Raw genomic sequence first — 24,157 nt, 5'->3', positions numbered from 1 at the left:
CCTGTGACACCTTTCTGGAGAGGGGAATTGTCCAAGCTTCTGCTGGCAACAACTTAATGCTCACCCTCTACAGATGATCCACATGGCCCTGTCTTTTAGTGTTTAACCCTTTCTCTCTCCTAGACATGGAAATTGACTGAGCTTTTACTGTGACTAACTCTATGTGCTCTCTTTCAGACTCTAACCTTGAAAACTGGCTCAGAGTTGATCTGTTCTTTCTTTCTGGATTAAACGACTAAAGGAGCTACATCCATTAACATTTACTTTTCCTTCCCATAGAAAGTACTCCTGGATCAGTGCTTCTTTGTTCTCTTTGTGCCTCTCCTCTGTTCTCTCAAACCCCCAGTCGGTCGTGGCAGATGGCCGCTCACACTGAGCCTGGTTCTGCTGGAGATTTCTTCCTGTTAAAAGGGAGATTTTCCTCCACACTGTTGCCACGTGCATGCTCAGTATGAGGGATTGCTGCAAAGTCAACGCCAGTGACTGTCCACTGTCTCTACATGCTCATCCGGGAGGAGGGAATGCTGCAAGTCACTGACTGGATGCAATCTGCTGGGTTTCCTTAGATAGAAAAACTTTTTATCCAATTTGAATAAATAACTGAATCTGACTGCACTGTTCAATGATTAGGATTAATTGGAGTGTATCTACCTGACTGTTGTGAAGTGCCTTGAGACATGTGTTGTGAATTGGCTCTATATAAATAAAACTGAATTGATAGTTTGGTTTAATTTGCATTCAGTAAACCCTACAAATTTTAATGCAAGTATCTATTTTACATACTTGCTCATTCCTTGCAAGTCACCAATCTGTCAGTTGGCAACACATTACCACATAAGAAACTATGCAAGTGCACATTTACACCTAGGGTGAATTTATGGTGGCCAGTTAGCCTAACATGCATTTTTGGAATGATGAAAGGAGAGAAAGAACATCCAAACTCCAACCCAGGACCTTCTTGCTGCAAGGCAACAAAATAAAAAATGTACAACAGATTTGATCTTTTCTTACTACAATCATTATTTGCTGTAGGTGGTACAGTGTATGCTAAAATATCTATAATGTCTTTCAGGAAACTTCCTCAGTTTGGTATTTAGGATTTATTTTTAATTATACGATTCTTCTGGAAAGCCAGAAAGCAGCCTAAGCTCAACATCTGTATTTAAAACAATCTTTCTACATTCTTGATAGTTTGGCTTTCAAGACTCTCTTGATCTTTTGTTCCATCAGTCCAAATTGGACATGAGGTTTTAAACCTCTTTATACAGTTGTACAGATTCTTTACAAGAGAAATTTGAAACATTTGCTCACTTCAAGAGGAATATCTACATTTGGTCAACTGTATTTCTTAAGATGGAAAAATGTTTGGCAATAGTTACAGCCTGAAATGCTGTAAATGTTCTGTAGTTGGATGAAACTGCTATAACATTTTTATTGTAAAGAAGTGCGTTATTGGGGTTCTGGATGACTCAGTTGGTAGAGCAGGCGTGCCTGGCTATAGTCCAAGATGCGCTTGTCCTGGGTTTGATTCTCCATCTCGGGCCATTTTCTGCATATCTTCTCCTTCTCTCTCCTTACCCTCTTTCCTGTTAAGTTACCGCTCAATAAAGATCACTAGTACCAAGAAAAATCTTTTTAAAAAAGCCGGTTGGACTTGAATCTGAGCATATTGGATTTACTTATATAACTGTACATAACTGGACTGGCTTGTCTTGTAATGTGTCCTGAGATGACTTAATTGAATTGAAGATCTTCTGATAATTCTATACAGCAAGCTAGAATGAACAAAACAAAGAGCATCTTGCAGATGTCACAGGTCAATTATCCATGCAATTTACACAACGTTGAATAACTTACAGGTCATCATCAGGCCATCAAAATAAAATGCTTCAATTAAAAAAAAAACGTTTTCATACTATATTAAATAACAATTTTAGCAGTTATTAGTGTCAGTCATTTAAACATAATTGAAGTTTTCAAACTGAACCTTTTTCTACAAGCACAAACACTGACATTGAACTGTGTGTTCACCTGCGGAGATGAACACACATATGCTTATAGAATATAATAGAACTTTAAGGTTACAAGGGGTTTTAGTAAACATAAATTAGCAACATTTTTATGCTCAAAACGTGGAACTGATCACATACATGTGTAAACAGTATAATTCTGTCTGACCCTACAGGAATGTTGTCATAATCTGTTTTTGCTACTCTGTATAATCTTCCTGTCTTCCCGCAGAGGTTCTTCTGGTGGGCGTGGTTTGCAGACTGCTTCTGCACGCCTGTATCCAATCTTGGGCTGGAGCATTTTTAAGGAGCTGCAGGACAAGCATTCTTCGCCTGATGCTCCACGTTGAGTGGTAACTCAAGCCTCCGAGATACCAAGCTCCCTAGTTCATGGTTGAAACTTTGTAAATTCTGTGCAAACATTGAATTAACCACGCTTGTGTTTTTGCTGCTCTCAGGTCGTATGAATCACAGCCCTGGATTCACACTTCCAGGTTGTGCCCGAGACACCCCCCCCTCCCCTTACAAAATTTGAATTTGTAGGTACAAATTCAAATGTATCTACATGGTTGGATTCGTTTAATTATATATTTATGGATATGAATCGAACCCGTTTATCTTGTACAGTGTCATAGGCTGACGTTGTGCAACATAAACTTAACTGAACAGAATGTAACGTAAAGTAATGCAGACTAGTTGAACTCAAGCAGAATTGAGTTGGGATTTTGGATTAAGACCTTTTATACTTTAGTTTGTTGTACATGTTCCCAATATAACTGTGTTATTGCCCACCAATTTCTACCTATACCTCACTTTAATAAGACATGTCTATCTGAAAGTTCCCTATCCCTGATAAGGGTAACGTTATGAGCTAAAACGCTTCAAGTGATCTTGAGCTGATATTATACATGCTGTAGAGGATAAAAGGTTAACTCTGTGTGTTGAGGAAAATTGTTAGCTGAAAAGAAAACGATGGCATGCAGTCATGCATGTTAAATATCCACATCAGTTTATCTGAGTGCTTATTTGATATGATTCAAAGCATTAATCCATGCGAAGGTACTGGGCTTTGTTTTATGGCACAGTTCCCTTTACAGTGTTGAAACAGAATGAAGGTGACAGACACATTCAGAATACCATTTCTCTTTCAATACAAACTGTACATTCGAGATCCCTTTCATTTCAGAGATTTGTTAAACAATTTTTCAGACAGGACAGTCTCTGCCTGGAGTCCTTCATCATTCCCAGCTAAGGCTCTGGGTTGTGGTAAAGAGTCATTTTTGTCAGTAAGTTCAAGGGTTGCGGGGTATGGTGTTATCAAGCGGTAAAGACAAAGCACAGTGTGCCGTTGTCTTCATGGCTCCTTTGCCGAACCGGCAGCTCAGCAGAGAGCAAAGGTGACGAAACACAGACTTACGGCAGATGATGAAGACCCAGGGATCCACGATGGGGTTGAGAGCGTAAAAGCGGAAAGCTGCCAAGTTTTCTTTGTCTCCAGAAAATGGATGAATGGCATTGATAAAGCCAGCAATCTGAGGAGAAGAGAAGGTTATGATTAGATACAGATTTTGGTTATCACTGATTAAAAATATCAATGCACGAACATGTGAGATCGCATTATTTAAAAACACCCAGACTAAAATCTTTGTTTATGAAGACCTGCAGTTCTGGTCTTTTCTGTACATTACCTGGTAATTAAGTTGGGAAAAGTATAAATTAAGATCTGAGGGAAATGTCTTCAGATAATGTTCTATCTTCTTTATTGAAATCCCTCCTTGAATGTCTTCCCCCAGGATTAAGATTATTGCCAGTTTCCCAGGTTATCTGACTGCAACTAAAAGTTGTCAAAGACTCACTGCAGCCAAACGTCCCCAGACAGGTTTGTTATACCACAACTGTTTCAGTTTATGAAGCTTTAGCTGATGTCATACAGTTTATTTCTCAATGGTTCCTGAATGTTTTATAGTCAAACCCACAAAATAACAGTGGAAGAGACTCATGACTCTCCCTCTTCCGCCTCCTAGTGTTTACTACTTAAGTTATTTTATGGTTGTTTTCTTATTACTTTGTATGGTTTATTATTATTGTAATTATTATAGTTCTTGGTCTTCCCTGGATTCTCTAGTTTTATTTCTCTTTAGTATCTTTGCGTTTAATTGTTTTATTATTTGTTCCTTTGCACTCTTCTTGTTTACTAGTTTATTTTCTGTTTCCTTTCCAGTTAATTCAGTCAGTGTGGTTAGGTTTGTTTACTTTTGTATTCAGGTTTTCTTCATGGGTTCTTTGTTTGTTCTCAGGTTGTTATTGTTGTTCCTATGTTCCCTCTAGTTTCTCTGTTTACTTTAGTTCATGATTATTCTAGTTTTCTTATTCCCCATTTGATTATTTATCTTTGTCTATAGGTTTGCTTGGTCTGTGTTTCTGTTTATTGTTTATTAGTTACTTTGCCCATCCTCAGCCTTTGTATTTGTTTCACCTGGTCCTTCTGCTTCCCTGCCTCCTTGTCACACCTGTTATAAGTTGGTTTTGTGTCTTTGTTCGTGGCTGGCTCCTTGTGTTTGTCACACCTCGTTCTGGTCCATGATTATGCTTTGTTTTTGCCACGCCTTGCCTTGGGAAACCTGCAGTGATCTTGCTACGTTTTTTGACCTTATAAATAAATCTTTGAATTACAAAGATGATCCTGCCGAGCTCTTGTCTGCACTTTGGTCCGATCCAAAACCACAACGTGACAACCATTATGGTAGTATATTTTAAAAAGTGTTTGACATGGGTCTAAACATGACAAAAATGAAGCATGTTCTGTGAGACATGAAGTCATGTCATGTATGTGTATTATTTATGAGGTGTCCCCCTTCTGTCCGTCACCAGTGTTTTTGGATGAGGAATGTACATTTTAAAAAGTGCGTCCTTACACTGTAGCACCAACTTCCTTTTGCCAGGGTGCAGTGGCAGTCTTTAATGTGAGCTATATGTGTCTCTACCTAGTGCAGCAATGCCTAGGGTGTGTCTCAATAGCAAACACCTCAGTCAACATGAAAGACATAAGTTGAGACAAGCACGAAAAGAACAGAGAATCTGTGGGATATTGTGAAGAGAACGTTGAGAGACTCAAGACCCAACACTCTGGATGAGCTAAAGGCTGCTATCGAAGCATCCTGGGCCTCCATAAGACCTCAGCAGTGCCACAGGCTGATTGCCTCCATGCCACGCCGCATTGAAGCAGTCATTTCTGCAAAAGGATTCCCGACCAAGTATTGAGTGCATAACTGTACATGATTATTTGAAGGTTGACGTTTTTTGTATTAAAAACACTTTTCTTTTATTGGTCGGATGAAATATGCTAATTTTGTGAGATAGAAATTTTGGGTTTTCATGAGCTGTATGCCAAAATCATCCGTATTAAGACAATAAAAGACCTGAAATATTTCAGTTAGTGTGCAATGAATCTAAAATATAAGAATGTTAAATTTTCATCATTACATTATGGAAAATAATGAACTTCATCACAATATGCTAATATTTTGAGAAGGACCTGTATGTACAAGCACATATGTTTAAGTATAGGCACAGCTGTTCTGTGAAGGCCACAGAGGTTTGTTAGAGAATATTAGTGAATAAAGAGCATCATGAAGACCAAGGAACATGACAAGTTGTGGTGAAGTTTAAAGCAGAATTAGGTTATAAAACAATATCCTAAGCTTAGAACATCTCATAGAGCTCTGTTCAATCCATCATCTAAAAATGAAGAGTAGGGCGTGGCGCTGATGGTGTAGGGGTGAAAGCGCGCCACCATGTGCAGAGGCTATAGTCCTCGAAGCGGCTGTCCTGGGTTCAAGTCCCGGACCTGGCGACATTTGCCAAATGTCTCCCCCTCTCTCTACCCCTCTTTCCTGTCTACCTACTGTCAAAGAAAAATACAAAATAAAGGCCACTAGTGCCGAAAACATATCTTAAAAATGAAGAGTATGGCACAACTGCAAACCTACAAAGACATGTACGTGCTCTTCAGCTTACAGGCCGGGCAAGGAGGGTATTAATCAGAGAGGCAGCCAAGTTTTTTATGGTAACTCTTGAGGAGCTACAGAGATTCACAGCTCAACTAGTAGTTGTGTACTCCACAAAACTGGCCTCTAAGAGTGACAAGCATAGTACCACTGTTAAGATAAAGCTAAATAAAAAACTAATTTGGAGTGATGTGGGGGACATGCCAAACATAATGAGATCTGGTCAGATGAGACAAACCCTTAACTTTTTGACCTACATGTTGCAGAAACCTAACACCGAATATACCATACCCACTGTGAAACAGCGCTGGCAACAGGTGAGCTGTTCAGTGTAGATGAAAGGATGGATGGAGCAAAATGCAGGACAATTCCGAAAGAAGATATGTTAGACAGCTCTGCAAACTATTAAATCATATAGATGGGATGCAAATGCATGCCACACTTTTAAGATCATTATTTGCAGAGAGATCTGAAAACGTGTAAAGAACAATAAATTGACCTTTGTTTTGCAGTTCTCACATGTTTTAAAGCATGTAACAATATTGTTTGTAGAAGGCACTTTATCAAAGCTGATTGTCTGCCACAGTAAATACAATGCAACATTTCCCTGCATTATAGCAAGATAGCATGATTGCTTGTTCAGTATGTGTGAGCCTTCAGACTGTTGTTCACCTAATTCTGATGGCAGGCAGCGCTACCAAATACAAGCATGTGGCTTTAATAAAACATGCACATTGTGAAAATACTGTTTCACAACCACAACATGTCCTGAATGCGGGTAAACATGACTGTGCAATACCTAACTACAAGGTTTCCTTTTGCACTGACATTTGAAGTTTGACAGACTGTAGACAGGCATCCGAGACAGCAACCGCAGCAGCTGGCAGGCAGGCAGAGAAGCAGCAGCTGGCCCAGGAAGCTTGTCACCTTGCTTCTCTTCTCTATCAACAATACTCCATTTTCTTAACATTATAGCCAACAAACAGTAGCCCAATTAATGGCCTGTGTCGATTGAGAGCCCTTGTCCCTTGCTGTAAATGTTTTGTTGTTGCTAGGGCCTGGACTGAAATCTAATAACCTAAAGACAATGTGTGAAGGACCAAAGGGAGTACAAACGGAGGACAAAAGAAACTACCACAGACTTGACTGTCTTCTACCTGCACATCAGTCTCACACAGAGGGGATTGGTTGCATTGACCCACAGAGACACCTGCAGGAGACCAGCCAGGATTTAAGCTACATGGATCATCAGGTAATTTGAACGTAGATGTTGAACAAGATTTTAACATAAATGTTTTAACAGCATTAACATCATCATCATAGAGGAGGACAAAGTTAAATCCTTTTCAGGTGTTTGTTTGTGCGAATGATTGTTCACGAAGTCAATGAGGTACAAAGAACATTTCAGAACAAGAAAGACTTGGTTCAGCTTAGAAGTAATTCATTTTTTATGTTGATTCACAACTGCTTCTGGAGTCAAACCTTTTCTTAATTCAGCCTTGGCCACAACCTGACATAAAAGACAAAACATGCACAGTACAAAGTGGAACAAAATGAATAGCCAGATGTTGTTGATTTGTCTACTAAGTATTACTGTGTAATTTTTTTAATTGCAAAACCAAGAATGCATCAGACTGATTACCTAACACACTTAAGAGTTTTTGCGCAATTCTTTGCACAACATATCGTGTATTCACTTTAAATATGTGAATTAGAAGAAAGACAGCAAAAACCAAGCCAAGTTAGTATCTCCCACTTTTACCTGGTGCTGTTTCATCCTTCAGTTTTTGTATTTACTGCTATAAATAGCAAGAGATTTAGACATCCAGGGAGTTACATCGTAATCAAGTCAGCTCTTTGTAAATACTTTTGTGTGTTCTTCTGTTTCCAAGGTTCAAACTCAACGTACTGTCACATTGGACTGAACCATATTGATATCGCAATATAAAATGGTTCCATGCAAATTAAAAATAGTTGCTGCAACATCAAACAAATTAATGTAACTTTAAGCATGAGGGTGTGACATACAAGACTGAAGGGAAAAGAGGCTAAATCTAATGCTTGTTTTAATTGAGTAAAGCAGTTCACTTTTTCCCCGCCTTATAGTTTAGAGTATGTCCTGCCGGCCAATATCAGCACCAACTGAGAAACACTGAAACATTTTCAACAAATCGGTGGTTTTCTTCTTGGCCCCTATTTGATTTCGTCATGTTGAAACCAAAAACCTACATTTATTTTATTGGAATTTTATGTAAAAACAAAGTTTTAAGTGGAAGGTAAAGGATACATGACTTTCTAATTCTTATATTATAAACATATTAATGCCTTTGCAACTAGCCTCCTTTGCTCTAAATAAAATAACTTTTGCTAATAAACTAACAGCATCAGAAGGACCATACACCAGACAGCCAGGGTTCAGTGATAAAACAATATCCATAGCTTAGAACATTTCACAGAGGATTATTCAGTCAAAAAAGGACAGCTGCAAACCTAACAAGACATGGTTTTGCGTGAAAACTGAAATGCCAAGTAATGAGGGCATTAATCAGAGAAGCAGCCAAAAGACCCATAGAAACTCTTGAGGAGCTATGACAATGCACAGCTCAGGTGGAAGAAGGCCATATTTAAAATGAAAGCAATACAAATTCTGGTTTACAGGTTGTTACAAGCCATGTATGAGGAAACCTAACTCTGTCAGCCTTAATAAACCATTAACACTGTGGCACATGGAGGTGACACCCTCATGTTGTGAGGAGGCTTTTCACCAGCTGGTGAAAATTGCCTAATAAAACATATTGCGGTTCGTGGTTGTGGAAAAATGTGAAAACGTTTGAGGGCAACCAATACCATTTCATGGCACTGCATACCACATTTGAATGAACACTCCTTATTTCAACTCCAAAACTGAACTTTAAATCATACTGCATTCAAGGGTACTGAAAACTTGTATTGCTTTTGTTTTGTTGCAAATTTGAAATATTTAGTACACATTACATAAAACATGTTGTATTTAAAAGAAAGTAATGAAAAATAAATTGAAATGATAGAATCCTATAAGAAAAAATCAGCGAACCAGTAGTTCAGTAGTGTTTCATTCCTCATAAATATTATCACTCTTTAAATCCCTTCCTAGATAAAGAATTGAAAACAAATGCGGCATGAAATAAGCCAATAATTGAAGTTGTCATAGCAATAAGGTCAGTCAGCCATTTTCTACCGCTTATTCCATAGTGGGTCGCGGGAAAGCTGGTGTCTATCTCCAGCAGTCTATGGGCGGGAGGCGGGGTACACCCTGGACAGGTCGCCAGTCCATCGCAGGGCAACACACATACAACCATGCACACACTCATACATACAACTAAGGGCAATTTAGAGAGACCAATTATCCTAACAGGCATGTCTTTGGACTGTGGGAGGAAACCGGAGTACCCGGTGAGAACCCATGCATGCACGGGGAGAACATGCAAACTCCATGCAGAAAGACCCCCGGCTGGGACCCAGGACCTTCTTGCTGCAAGGCAACAGTGCTACCAACTGTGCCACCGTGCAGCCCGTAGCAATAAGGTGGCAGATGAATTACCAAGTTATGTTACTCTGGTTTAGCATCTGTGCTCTGGGATTTTAATAACCAAAGCAGGTTCAGCGCATGACTCATGGTGAAAGTGTGGCTGAATAATTGATGTGTCACCTATTACTGGGCAAATGACATACAAGAGAAATGTAAACATTAGAGAATAAAGCTGTTTTTCTAGCAGTTTGATGAGCACCAGCCTGTACCCAATCTGCTTTGTATGTTGCTATGAGATTCTACAGGCTCTCTCTTCAAGGGTGACTGAGAGTAATATGTCTGTATACAACCAACTCTGCTCCGTGGAAGAAAAGGGAGGAGTGTCACGGTACTAAAATCAGAAAGAAAAAAGTACTTTGTTGACAAAAGCAAAAAGCAAATATTTGATTAAATCTAAAAAAAAAAAACATCTCAGTCTAATAAAATCAGACAAATTTTATATCTAAGATGTACTCTGGAACAATAGCGAGTAATCCCTTGACAGCCTTGGCTTTTGATCAAGAACCTGCTCTGGTTCAGCCATTTGTTATTTCCACACAAAGCTATCTTCCCGACTAATTAATCACGCAGCACTGCCAAAAACATTTCAAACACACATGCACGCTCATGCGCTCTGCCCTCATCTCTGCCGTTACTCACTCCACCTTTACCACCCTCGCTCTGGCTTCTGCTACTGCATGCCACCCTGCCTCTTATGGTGCTCTCTGCAAGCTTTAAGCCCCATGGAAAGGTACAGCAAATCATAAGCCACTCTCTCCAAGCACTCCAGGGTGTGGGGCCAAGACAGATGACATGTCAGGATCTCCTTAAACAGGAGCATAATAATGTATCACTGAGTGGTTAAAGAGCAGAGCAGAAGCAGAGTGCAACAGAAAAGAAAGCAGGGTCATGGAGGTGAACTTTAAATGTCCATATTATGAATATGCTTATGGATATATTAGGCCTGCAAAAGCAAATAGGCTTACACATGCACTATGTAAACAGCCTATACATTAAACTGACAGTTGTTGACTTTCTGCAAGTATATTTCCTATGGAAAGACCTCTGAGTAAAAGAAAACCTAACCAATATTGTAGACGGTGCACTGCAAAAGTATTCATACCCCTTGAACTTTTTCACATTTTACAACCACAAACATCACTGTGTTTTATTGGTTGTTTGTGTGATAGACCAACACAAAGCAGTGCATTAACTGTAAAGTAGAACGAAAATGATATTTGGTTTTCAGATTGTTTTTATAAACAGGAATCTAGTGTGACATTTATTCTTAGCAACTATGAGTCAATACTGTAGAAACTACCTTTTGCTGCAATTACGGCTAAAATAACTGGAATTACTTTCAGAATAGCGCAAGCTCAGTCCAAAGGGGCACAGAGCTTGTTTGTAAACAGCAATTTTCGAGTCTTGCCAAAAATCCTCAATCATGCACAAACTGTTTCCCTCACTCCTATAAAATTTGTCTTGATGACTTGTCTACATGACTCTTAAAACAAAAATATAACAAACTAATTGTATCCGAAACTAATTATTATAGAATAAAAGTTTGTAGTATCTGTAGATTAGAAAAACTAAGAAAAGTATCTCTTTTGGTAATTTGTATATTTAGAGACACTGCAAAGTTCTTTGTCATTTTTTGGACTTATAAGGCCAATCCATCTGCAGTTTGCAGAGCTTGTTAGATCAGGGTTTTCCTGCTGGAAGGTAAACTTTGCCACAGTATCAAGTCTTTTGCAGCCTCTAATACATTTTCCTACAGCATTACCCCATATTTAGCTTCATCCATCTTCTCATCCACTCTGACCAGCTTCCCTGTCCCTGCTAAGGAGAAATATCCCCACAATATGAGCACAGTAGGCCTTGTTTGTTCAGAGGAGTAGTTTTCCTCCACACATAGGGTTCTGCAAGTAGCTCAAAATGTTACATTTTAGCCTCATCTGACCAAAGTACCTTCTTTCATATGTTTGCTGTGTCCTCTACACAACTTTTGGTAAACTGCAGATGGAAATGCCTTTGGCTTCCTTTTAGCAGTTAATCTGTTTTACTGCTATTCCATGAAGGTCAGATTTGTGGAGTGCAGGACTAACAGTTGTCCTGCCCACAGATTCTTCTCCATAAATTGTGGCCCTCTGCAGCATCTCTAGAGTTAACACGAGGCTCTTGGAGGCTTCTCTGTTTAATTCTCGCCTCAGTTTAGGTGGACGGCCATGACTTGGTGGCTTTGCAGTTTTGCCATACTCTTTCCATTTTTAGATGATGGGTTAAAACAGAGCTCTTTGAGATGTTCAATGCTTGAGGATATTGTTTTATAAAATAATTGGGCTTTAAACTTCTTTACAACTGCTGTTTTGGTTTTCATGGTGCTGTTTATTCAGGAATATTCTCTTTGCTTGGATTTACTCTTATTTATACTGCAGTTTAACCAATTAAAATATTTAATGCAGTAATTAGTGCCATCTGAAGGCAATAGGGTGCACTTGATTTTATTTAGGGGCATTCAAGTAAATAGGGCAGAAGACAAATGGATGTCATACAAAAAACGCAGTTATGCACTATGTTGTGTTGGTCTGTCCCCCCCAAAAGTACATTGATTTTCGTGGTTACTTGACAGAATATAAAAAAAGTTTAAGGGGGTATAAATGCTTTTGCAAGGGACTGTTGACTAATTATCATAAATCTCTAAGATTTGTCACGATCTAGTCAGAATCCACTCTTTAAGCTGAACTGCTTATTAAACCAAACATTTCCCCACTTTCCTAAACCATTTTAGTCTGTATTCATAGACTCACCGGCCACTTTATTAGGCACACCTTGCTAGTACCGGGTTGGACCCCCTTTTGCCTTCAGAACTGCCTTGATCCTTCATGGCATAGATTCAACAAGGTACTGGAAACATTCCCCAGAGAGTTTGGTCCATATTGACATGATAGCATCACACAGATGCTGCAGATTTGTCGGCTGCATCCATGATGTGAATCTCCCGTTCCACCACATCCCAAAGGTGCTCTATTGGATTGAGATCTGGTAACTGTGGAGGCCATTTGAGTCCAGTGAACTCATTGTTATGCTCAAGAAACCAGTCTGAGATGATTCGTGCTTTATGACATGGTGTGTTATCCTGCTGGAAGTAACCATCAGAAGATGGATACACTGTGGTCCTAAAGGGATGGACATGGTCAGCAACAACACTCAGGTAGGCTGTGGCGTTGACACGATGCTCAACTGGTACTAAGGGACCCAAGTGTGATAAGAAAATATCCCCCACACCACCACCACCACCACCAGCCTGAACCGTTGATACAAGGCAGGATGGATCCATGCTTTCATGTTGACACCAAATTCTGATCCTACCATCCAAATGTTGCAGCAGAAATCCAGACCCCTCAGACCAGGCAATGTTTTTCCATCTTCTGTTGTCCAATTTTGATGAGCCTGTGTGAATTGTAGCCTCAGTTTTCTGTTTTTAGCTGACAGGAGTGGCACCTGGTGTGGTCCTCTGCTGCTGTAGCTCATCTGCCTCAAGGTTCGACGTGTTGCCCATTCAGAGATGCTCTTCTATATGCTTTGGTTGTAACGAGTGGTTATTTGAGTTACTGTTGCCTTTCTATCAGCTCGAACCAGTCTGGCCATTCTCCTCTGACCTCTGCCATCAACAAGGCATTTGCGCCCACAGAACTGCCGCACACTGGATATTTTATCTTTTTTGGACCATTCTCTGTAAACCCTAGAGATGGTAGTGCGTGAAAATCCCAGTAGATCAGCAGTTTCTGAAATACTCAGACCAGCCCGTCTGGCACCAACAACCATGCCACGTTCAAAGTCACTTAAATCACCTTTCTTCCCCATTCTGATGCTCGGTTTGAACTGCAGCAGATTGTCTTGACCATGTCTACATGCCTAAATGCATTGAGTTGCTGCCATGTGATTGGCTGATTAGAAATTTGTGTTAACCAGCAGTTGGACATGTGTACCTAAAAAGGTGGCCAGTGAGTGTATATAGACCCAGTTTGTCTGGTGTAAATAAGGACATCCTGTCAGAGACACATAAGATGCTATTAGAGACAGATACCTGCTGCATGCTTCAGGAAACAGACCACATAATGGATGCCAACATTCTGCGACTCATTACTTTCCATCCACTTCTCCTGGTGGGCTCTTCATAACTGTCTCTCTCTCTTGCTGGCTTTCTGATTCTGTTGCGGTGCCAGATCATTACACACTGCATGACAGTAGGAAAGCTGACCTATCAGAGAGATTGCAGAGAAATACTGATCATCTAAAAAAGTTCTACATCTCCGGAGACACGTTTAATGTGTTTTCTAGTTAGTTCAGAATAATGAGTAGAATCCTACACAGGTGATAAATGGATACAGACAGCCTTGGAAAAAAGAAAGAGTGCTCTTGGCTCTTTTAGTAGAATTAAGATGGAAAGCAGGAGCAACGCTAAATGCTCTGGAATAACTGACTTATCACCTCTTTAAAAGCAGGCGTTTGGGCAGTTTGCAGGTGTGGATCAAAAAGTGTGTTGACACAGTGGAAAGGAGGAAGGAGATAAGAGAAGAAATTGTTGCTTTACAACAATCTGTGTAGGGTTACGAGTTTATTTTCAAACTAACTTTGGTCCATCATTCTAAAGTGAGAAAGATTATTCACCAAAGTAAAACATTGAAGACAGTGTCTACATCTAAGTGAGGCTCCTGAAAATTCCCCTTATGGTCACACCACAAATGCTCAGAAAAACTGCAAAAAATAAAGATCTTAATCTCAGACTACAGGCCTCAGTTAGCATGTTAAGCTCTAATCTTCATGTCATTATGATTAGGAAAAGATTGAAGAGTAAGGCTTGACTTCAGTCATAGGAGTCAAAGTCATATTTGGTCAACGAGATAATTGCAAATGTCTACTAGAGGTGGCCCACCTATAGGAAGTACATGCCCCGCTAGCACTACAAATCCCTGAATGCTTTGCTGGTGCATTGGCACATCTATCAGGACCCAGAATCCTCCTCTATTGACATTCAGTAACAACCTCATGATACTACCAGTCACACCAGTAGAGGAAGAGATGCCAGGTCTGGTTTCAGCAGATCGGTGCACTGAGGAAGAGAGATATTAGTGACTGCAGATGGCTGGAGGTAATGAGCAACTGGATTGAACAGGTAGGATCTCTTTCTTGTAAGTTTGAGATGGATTTTCCCAGAGAAGGTTAGTTGTGTTACAGAGGCTGGGGTGACTGAAATAGGCCTCAGTCCAGGCGTTCTTACAACTTACAACTTAAAATTTAATAATAGAGACGTTTCCCATTAACTTACAAATGTTTTGTTTTCCAATATAAACAAATTTGATGTATTATTTATGAGTTTGTCTGGTTTAAATATGATTCGTCTAGATGTTAACATTATCTCCACAATTAAATGACATCAAAATGGGATGCAGTAAAATTGATGTCAGCTCTACAAAGTCTGCACATTAAACAGTCAGAGTACATTATTCAAATGTGGGAGAAAAGCTGTCCTCCAACATTGAATCGGGGGGAAATGTAGCAGACAGACAATGTGTCTAACTTCACAAAGAGCTGGGGTTTTCTTTATTGTCGTGTCATCAGTAGCCTCTGGGTGTCGTCTCTTCAGCTGCTCATCATGCATGGTGCTTATGCTGCTGAAATTCATACCAAAACCCTGACATAGCATCCATGCCGCCAGTTTATCATCATCTAACTTGAAGTACTTCCATAAAGGCTGCAAATTATTTTACTCATTAATTACACTAGTTGCAGTATCCCTAATACTGCAACTTGTTAATGTTACCTTTACTAGTATTACTATTGCAATACTATTAAAGAGACGTCCAACTCGCCCCAAGTTGATTAATCAGTGACAATAACACATTGCAGAGTTGTAATAAATGGTACAGAGTTATACAGCCAAATATTTTGGGGTTTGCTTGCTCTTCTGCACTGTTCATATACATTTTTATAAATGTCCTTTTTTAGAGCCTTATACTGGATTCTCAGTTTCCTCTACGTTTTTAAATATCCTAGCTTTTGCAGCTTATAGAAGGTAACCAGCAGCATTTTGTTCCATCTCGACACATTGATGTGCAGCAACAAAAGCAACTTACAGCATTTCCACAAAGGAATCCAGTGAGTGTACAAATCAGGTGTTTTCTGCAACATATCTTTTACCCATAGTGCTACTCGTGATGTTGATCTCTGCTGCAGATTGAGTTCCTAAAGGAGACGGTTATCATGCAGGTGGAGAAATGTAATGCAGACATTTTAAACATTAGCAACCAAAGCAAGACTCTGGGGAAATTTTCACCGTTGCAAATGCTGCATTTAGGAAGTAGCCACAAAGACATTTTGTGACATTTGAGGTGCTGGAAAAAAAACCCACAGTGATGACGAATGAGTGGGTGTCGTCTCTGTGGGTTCTGTAATGACTTTTTTATAAATATGGCATCTTTCTGTTAGCATTATCTGTTAATTTGCACCCATCACATTGGATGTATAAGAGTGCAACAAACCCAAGACTTAAGAAAAAATACAGCAGATTCTTTAGAGACAGCATGTGGTTATTTTCTGACAAATTCCATCAAGGAAATTACGTTTGAAAGTCCATTAGTGACTTTCCACCTCTAAAATAAGCTCAAATCTGCAGTGGGTTTTTCTTTAGCTACTATATCGATTTACAAAGGATGTCCAAAATGGATTTCAGAGAGAAGAGCTGTGGTCATTCAGTCCAATTAACTGCCTGAAAATATAAGTGAACCCATTCTAGATTATGTTTACTGATGTATGCAAAGACTTTCTCAGTTTCTGGAAAAAACGTATAGTGAACACTTTCTAAGGCAGAATCTTTAATTAGCAGCCTTTTGCTCTCTAACGTAAGCTAAAGAATCAAGGGCAATGGTTAGTTCTGTAACATGCATGAGATAAGAAGCCGTAGATCTGCTGACCAAATGAAACCAAAAACAAGAAGCTGCACAGAAAAAGAAGGGGAAGCTAATGTCAAAGCATGAAACCCCCACTTTTGATAGAGTTGTGTGCCAATATAGCAAGAAAATAGTTGAGCATGTTGTAAAATGTCTTGCAAAAGAGCTCGGTGTTGCTCATGATGTGTCATGGGGAAATGTCTGCATGAAATGCAAACTTTAAGAGATGTGGTAGATTCAATATAAAGGCTGTTTTTGACGAAAAACAAGGCTATCTGACAAGTAAAAGGAATGGCTTTCTAACACTGGTCAGCCTTTGTAGAGCTGACTAAAATCTTTTTTTTTTTGGTTGAGATGCACATTCCCACAGAAATCCACCTGGATGTCTGCCATGTGTGCACCTTATCATCCTATTTGAACATTATAAACTGTGTTTTTTGTTTTCACTCGCATTAAATAATATCCACTTGAAACGACTGTGGCACACAACTCCTATTTTTGCACATTTATCCATCATTCTAATCACTTAGAACAACAGCTGGTGAGTTGTAAGGATGCGATAACATTTGTACAAAACCTTTCTGCTCTGCAAGCAAACAATCAAATAAACTCTCTCTTTTTCTCTAGTCTACTGCACAGTGGTGCTAACCACAACCAGAATACAATTCTGTTCAACATGATCGGTACAGTGGACATAAAAAGTCTATAGACATAATAAAATGTCACGTTTTTCTGAAATGAGAAAATAAGACAGAGATGAAACATTTAAAACTGTTATAACTTAATTTGGCATGAAAAACGAATGAATATAAGACAAAATGTTCAAGTAGAATAATACAAGAATCTAGTTGCAAAACAATCAATATTTTGCCTTGTGATTTAATTTAATGGAGCTATGATGGCTACACTTAGCCAAAAAACAGAAAGGGTAACAATTAAGACTTTTTCCTAAAACAGTTTGGGTCTGATCAATGTTGTAGATCTGAATGCTTTGTTGGATGTTAAACATTATTTTTTGTCTTTCACAGTATTAACTTGCTGTATATTGTACATTTCCTCTTAATATATTTGGTGTAAACATACAAACAACCAAAAGTACCAAAATCATGCTTGCAAATATAAACTTTTCCTAAAATTGTGTTTGTCGATGGTTGCTTTTTCTTAATTAAACCTGTCCAAGTAATGTCCAGTTTTGTTTCAGGTCATAATCTAATTGAGGGTTTTGTTGGTGATCTGATCCACAGGTTTGTGTCCCAGGCTGACTAATCGGGGAGCATCAGCTGGGGAACAGCACCAAGCAGCATCAGAAGCAAGCAACCAGAATAACAAAGATGGATCCCTGTAACAGTGATACATATGTGCTCAACAATAGTCATCATTAGGCACACAAACCAAATTCCAAACATTATTCCCCCGATTCCTCACTATATCAAAAGTTATGGAACAAAGCAAATGTTGACTTCTTTTTCCATGTTACCATTGCAGTTTGAAATTAGCCTCTGGGACATTACCATAATAGACTGAATAGACATGTTCATTAGCATGTGCTGGTTGCTTTTAATACATGAATAATCTTCGAGTGTGTACTCGAAGACGAACAGGAAAGTGATGAAGTGGAAAACAGAAAAAAGACACATAAGGTGAAACATTCAACAAAGATTTGACATAGGACCTGGGAGATGTATCGTTCTTTAGTTGATGTTCTATTGCATAACCAGTTTTCAGCTAATAGTAATTTTGCCAGCTTGTGCCAAGTATAATGGACATTTAATCCTAAAGACTATAAGTACACATTGCATCAGACTATTAAACCAAAACCAAAGCTGTATTTTAATTTAAAAGTCATTAAACACTACCAACTCTGAGGGAAAATGCACTCTTACTGCATTAACGCAAATTTAATTGAGCAACAGAAAAAAAGCAGGAAAATGCATCTGATGAGTCTGCACAAGAGCATAAAACAGCAATACACAGCACTTGCCTAATGTACAATATCAAATCAACTGTTCTTTAACAGTTTATCCACAATCTCTAATCCTTAACAGTCTAATCGTGCCTGCTGTAGGGATGAATGGTGAGCAGTGCATTGCATAGTGAAACCATTTATTACTGACAACACAAGTTACCCTTTAAAATAAGAAAGTTATATATATGCTTGATTATCACTAGAGCAGGTTTCAAGTTCCTAATGGGCTTAGAAAAGTGATCAGTGAAGAATTCATTTTGGATTTCAAACCAAAACTCAGAAGTATTGTTCAAAATTGAGACAGAAAAATAAAACTGTTGGTTCCTAACAGGCCTATACAAGCATACAACAATGACTTAATTTAGACTTTCTATACAACACAGGAGTATCCGTCAGAAATATGTGGGATTAATAATTTTTGATTTAGAATATTAAATAATGATTGCATTCTACCATTATTATGTTGCTAAACAAAATGATAGAATGTTTTCTTATTTTTTACAATTACAATTGTTGTTTTCTCATTGGTTAAAAATGACACATGTAGGTTCAAGATTCCCTTTGGGTTTTGAAGCACAGAGCTCATGAATTCTGGGACTTACCCTATTTTGGGGTCTATTATAGTGCTGGGAGATATGTGCAAAGGCTGACGCCATCAATATTTCTTCTGACAATTTTTCTTGTATTTTAAAATGAAGATTAATCCACATCTTTTTTATTAATATGCATCATAGCTGTCTCTCTAACAAAATCTCAATTCAAATACAGTTGGAACAAATCTTAGAACCTAAGAAGGGACAAGTGCAATTGTCAGGTTAAGGATCTAATATATTTTTAGCACAGGTCAGGGGACACTCAGAACAATGGAAAGGCAGTGGAAACTTCTTCCTATCACTTTTAGTAAACAACATTTACTGCACACGGGTCTCTAAAATCCCAAACCAGCAACTTTGCCATGTCTGGCAGCAATTATTTTGTTAATGTCAATGCTACTCGGGCTCTTTGAAGGAAGAATGTGCTTCATTTGCTGAGCATAAACATTTTCGGAAAAATTGTGATGTCTGCAACGTCTGCACCCCCCCACCCCCATCCCCCAAGGTGGAGCATGAAACAAGTGTGACATTGTGTGCTGGGTAAATACATTTAGCTCAAATGTAATTTCTATTATTAAACAATGACAAACAAAGAAGAGTTTCCGATTATAGTCCAATGCTTACTGTCATTTCTCAGGGGTTGACAGTGGTAATGCAGCTGTGGAGCTATATGATCCAATGACTTTGTATTGAATATGTTTGTCCACTATTTATATGATCATATTCAATATTTCATACATTTCTTAGTTACAAAGAATTAGGCAACTAGACTTTTAGTAGACTTTTTTTCCACATTTTTTAACATGTTTATGCCTAAAATTGTTCCTGAGCTATAATGTAAAGTGACTCAACAAAAGGGTCCTAGCCCTAAGATTGAGACATAATTCATGTAATGTTGTGCAAGGTGGAAAGCTGCTGATAGCAAGGAAAAACAACTGTTGGCACACATGACAGGAAACCAAAAGGCAGTACAAGGCTACACCTGATTTCTGGCGAATGTCTTGGTAATTGTTAAGAGTTGCACAGTGGAGCTGTTATAGCCATGTTGCCTTGCCGCGAGAAGGTCCTGAGATTGAATCCCTGCTAGGTGCCATTTTGCATGGATTTCCCATGTTCTCCACATGCATGAATGAATTTCCCCTAGAACGAAGCGTGTGCATGGTTTGCCCTGTGATGAGCTACAACCCTGCAAGTATTAAGATGGCATAAAAAAATGATGGATGTAGCTACTTAACCTTTACACATTCAGCCACCCATATTTAAAGCCCTTTTTTCTCAGCTGGAACACTGCGTTTCATTTAGAGATATATGTTTTCTCTACAGTTTCACAGGGGAAGATCCTGTGCTGATTTGCCATTAGTTTACACAAAGGAGAAGAAGACGAAATAAACTGAAAAGAAGTCAGTCAAGTCAGTCATAAAGCTGAGATGCGTTTACTACTGACTACACTATCTTTATAATGCTTGGTTTGTAGCATGCAGAAACAGTTGGCTTCCTTGCATCGGGTCTGAAAACATTTTTTACAGCAACCTTTGATCAAAGAATGTGACTAATTAACTGTTTGAAACATTTACTTTAATGCCTTTTATATCTGGATATTACAATTTTTTACCTTTTTGTTTATGAAATGCTTTTATGCTCTGTTATTTTCTTTCTGTCTCCCCTTTGAAGTACTGTAAAGCACTTTGGATTGCCTTGTGTATGCATGGTGCTATTTAAATAAACATGCCTTGTCTAGCTTAGGTCTGTCAGCAACTTACAGTCAGACATGAATCCCTCTGTTTACCAAAATCTTAATAAATCAGATATAAGTCTATCTATCATTGCAACAGGAGTTAAAACAAGCACAGCAGCAAATCTGAAAACAAATGACTGGATATGAAAAGTATTGAGGTCCTGAAATGGCCCACTTGAAGTGCAGAGCTAAACCTGATTGGTACCATAGAGTGTGTTCCAACTATAGGGGGTGGACTTGGAGAAGGTGTTTGACTGTGTCCCTCTGGGAATCTTGTGAGGGTACTCCGGGAGTATGGGGTACCAGGCTCTTTGATACGGGCTGTTAGGTCCCTGTACGACTGGTGTCAGAGCTTGGTCCGCATTGCTGGCAGTAAGTCGAACTCGTTTCCGATGAGGGTTGGACCCCGCCAAGGTTGCCCTTTGTCACCGATTCTGTTCATAACTTTTATGGATAGAATTTCTAGGCACAGCCAAGGTGTTGAGGGGATCCGTTTTGGTGGCAGTAGGATCTGCTTTTTGCGGATGATGTGGTCCTATTGGCTTCATTTTCTCATGCGTGGATTTTAACAAGTAAACCGAGAAGATAAGTCAAACTAATAGATTGTACACAAAAAAAACTGGCAGTGTTGTAACCTGAGGACAACCAAAATATGACTAAACGTAAGCATGAACATGAACAAGAACATTCAAGATTATGCCTCCATCCATTAAGAAAATAAACTCTTATGTTTCCCATCACAAAGCAGGCTGCTTATTGCATCATCTTTCCAGGGAAGCCTAACTGAGGGTTTAAGTAGTCGCAGCACCTGGAACATAAAACCAAATTAGAACACAAAGCAGTCATAGCATGTGTGTTTTTCTATAACTATGCTGCACCACTCCCATGGCGTATAGCGATATCCGAAACCTAGTCCAAGCAAAGGTCACGGGATACTCTCCACCATGTGAAAGGATTCAATTTCCATTGTGTTCCCTCTGCTGAGAGCTAAAATTAGCTTTTCGTCCTGCATCAACAAGGATGCTCCAGTCATTCAAATATATGGAGGATGCAGAAGTCCTATGGGGCTGTTAAAGGAAATTATTTGCAGTCATAACCCAGCCTGATATTTATTACTGTAAACACTATAGAAACAGGCAATTAGAGCTGGAAATCCATTCATGAAATACCTTTAACTAAATTATTTCCGCCACTTGATTTATTTAATTATTATTTACCAAGTGAAAAAAGAATAAAAAACTGTTCATTTGCTTTTTATGTTTGCTTGCAAAATTATTTAAAGCATTTGAAGATGTTTTTTTGTTATATTGGCAGAGATGTAGAGTTTGGAACAGCTCTTTGCTCCTTACATCTTTTTAAAAGAAAATGTTTTTCTTTTATGGTTATGGTTTTCTGAACATTACATTTCTTCTTGGCTGGCTCAGAAAAAACACTCAGCTCCAGTCCAGCATACACCCGTAGTTGCAGTTGTTATTCAACACAAGCCTGAACAAACTGACTTCAGCTGCAGACCTTCAAAACATAATTGCTCACATTTAGATTTGTTTTCATGATTTACAGCTCAGATGTGTTCTATTTGACTTTCCCAGTAATTAAATGCAATTTGTTGTCAGATTCTAAATGTCCATTTTTGTTTTTGACAAGCATTTAAATGAGAGAAACTGTAAAAAAAAAAAAAAAAAAATCACCAGTTTACTAATGTCAAATCGAATTGTTTTTTCCACATTTCGTGGCTGAAAATTGACTCATCTACACTCTCTTCTGCCAACAATCAGAATATTTTCAGTCTCGAATCATCTTAGACCTTTCCGGATTTGGAGAGTCCTCCTCTTCATTCCCACTTATTCATTTGATCCGGATCCAGTTGGCTGTGGGTGCCGTCATCTTGTGACTCTACTTATTTCCACAGGCATTTAGGTGGGGACTTTATTGTTAATGGACCTTAAGAGCTCCAGGCCATGTTTGAACTATTGTAATGATGAATATATGTGTTCTGGTTAACAGGGAAACAAATGGTCATTATGTATAAACAAAGTGAAGCTGGATCTAGAAGCAGCGTTGTTAATTACACATAGGTATTTGCCTCTCTATGTTCTTTTTGTCCCAGGAAGCTTCGCTCGACAGGTTTTTGTTTTTTTCTTTGCTCAGTCTCATAGGCATTGTCCTGCAAATAAAAATGTGCTGGTTCTTATCTTGTTCCCAGCAGCAATACCCCATTGGACTTGGCTTGGTGTCTTCATTCTACGACCCATATCACAGAAGCCTTGTTTTTATTTGTAACACATCCTTTATTCAGATGCCAAAATTCTAATATATATATTTGCTTAAAGATTCAAAATCTCTGAAGTATCTGGTCTGGAAATAATAATAAAAAAATTTTTATTTGAGAGCATCTCAAGAAGGTAAATCTTTTTTTTTTTTTTTTTACCGTGTCCTCTCCGGCAGAGTAGCGCTCAGAATTGTTGTCTGAGTGCCAAGAAAAATCCCCACAGATTTACTTTCACAAGCAGAGCATCACAGCTAATGCTTTAAAGCTCTGCTTGATATTTATAAAAGAAACTTTATTATAAACTTCTTTGGGAATATTTCAATTGTTAAGGACATGGAGACTGAAATAAAAAGGAAAAAAGAAGCTTGAAAAAGAGAGAGATGGGGCAAAAGGGAAAAAGGGGAGAAAAGGAGGAAAGAGTGGAGGAGAGAAAGAAGGACGAAGAGAATAAAAGATTACACTCTGCTTGCTTATACACCTGCAGCTGTTTTCTTTTTTTTTTTTACAAAATAGTGCATGATATTTATGAATGTACTTAGTGAGAGGTACAGCCCAATATAGAACATCTGTGTATCTGTCAACACCTGAAGCTTAACACCTGTGAGTATGGGTGTGGACGCACTTTTGTATACAAGGTTTCTCCACAAAAATATCCAATAGCGAGTATGAGGACCCAAAGACCTGCCCCATGGTCCCTGGACGGACACTGAGGAGATCCGAGCCACAGACATCTAAAGGCCCCCCAAAGCACAGGAACCCCGGGAGAACCACCGTCGGGACTACCACAACCCCCCCAGAGAAGAGCAGTGGAGAGTCCCAGGGGAACCACCCAGCAGCGACAATGCAGAAGCCCCAGGGAGCCGCAGCGACGAGCCCACAAGCCCTGCCGGCAGCCGTCCACGCCCGAGCAGATCCACCCATGGACCCAGAGACCCAAGACCCCGGGACACACCACCCCCCAAGCAGAGGCCCAACAGATCCCAGAGGGCCAGGCCCCGGCAAGCAGCCACCGGGAGTGAGCCAGCACACACCAAAGCACCCAGCCCCGAACACCGAGAACCACAAGCACACCAGCGAGCAG

The 24,157-nt window shown here is 39.2% G+C and overlaps 1 protein-coding gene and 1 long non-coding RNA gene across 2 annotated transcripts in view; one reads left to right on the top strand and one right to left on the bottom strand.

Annotated features, from left to right (window-relative positions):
* Positions 1 to 615: 615 nt before the first annotated feature.
* Positions 616 to 24,157, bottom strand: part of ptgir (prostaglandin I2 receptor) — a 32,623-nt gene continuing 9,081 nt past the window's right edge. The window contains exon 3 of the mRNA XM_047390658.1: positions 616 to 3,541. Coding sequence (XP_047246614.1) covers positions 3,302 to 3,541 — 240 coding nt within the window. The 3' untranslated portion in view covers positions 616 to 3,301. The remainder of the gene's footprint in view (positions 3,542 to 24,157) is intronic.
* On the top strand, positions 6,895 to 23,028 carry LOC124883527. Its single transcript, XR_007042227.1, has 2 exons — positions 6,895 to 7,268; positions 17,758 to 23,028. It is a non-coding gene; the product is annotated as an uncharacterized LOC124883527 (long non-coding RNA).

Source organism: Girardinichthys multiradiatus, chromosome 18 (assembly GCF_021462225.1).
Source record: "Girardinichthys multiradiatus isolate DD_20200921_A chromosome 18, DD_fGirMul_XY1, whole genome shotgun sequence".
In the NCBI taxonomy this organism is placed as follows: domain Eukaryota; kingdom Metazoa; phylum Chordata; class Actinopteri; order Cyprinodontiformes; family Goodeidae; genus Girardinichthys; species Girardinichthys multiradiatus.
This window is presented reverse-complemented; position numbering and strand designations above follow the sequence as displayed.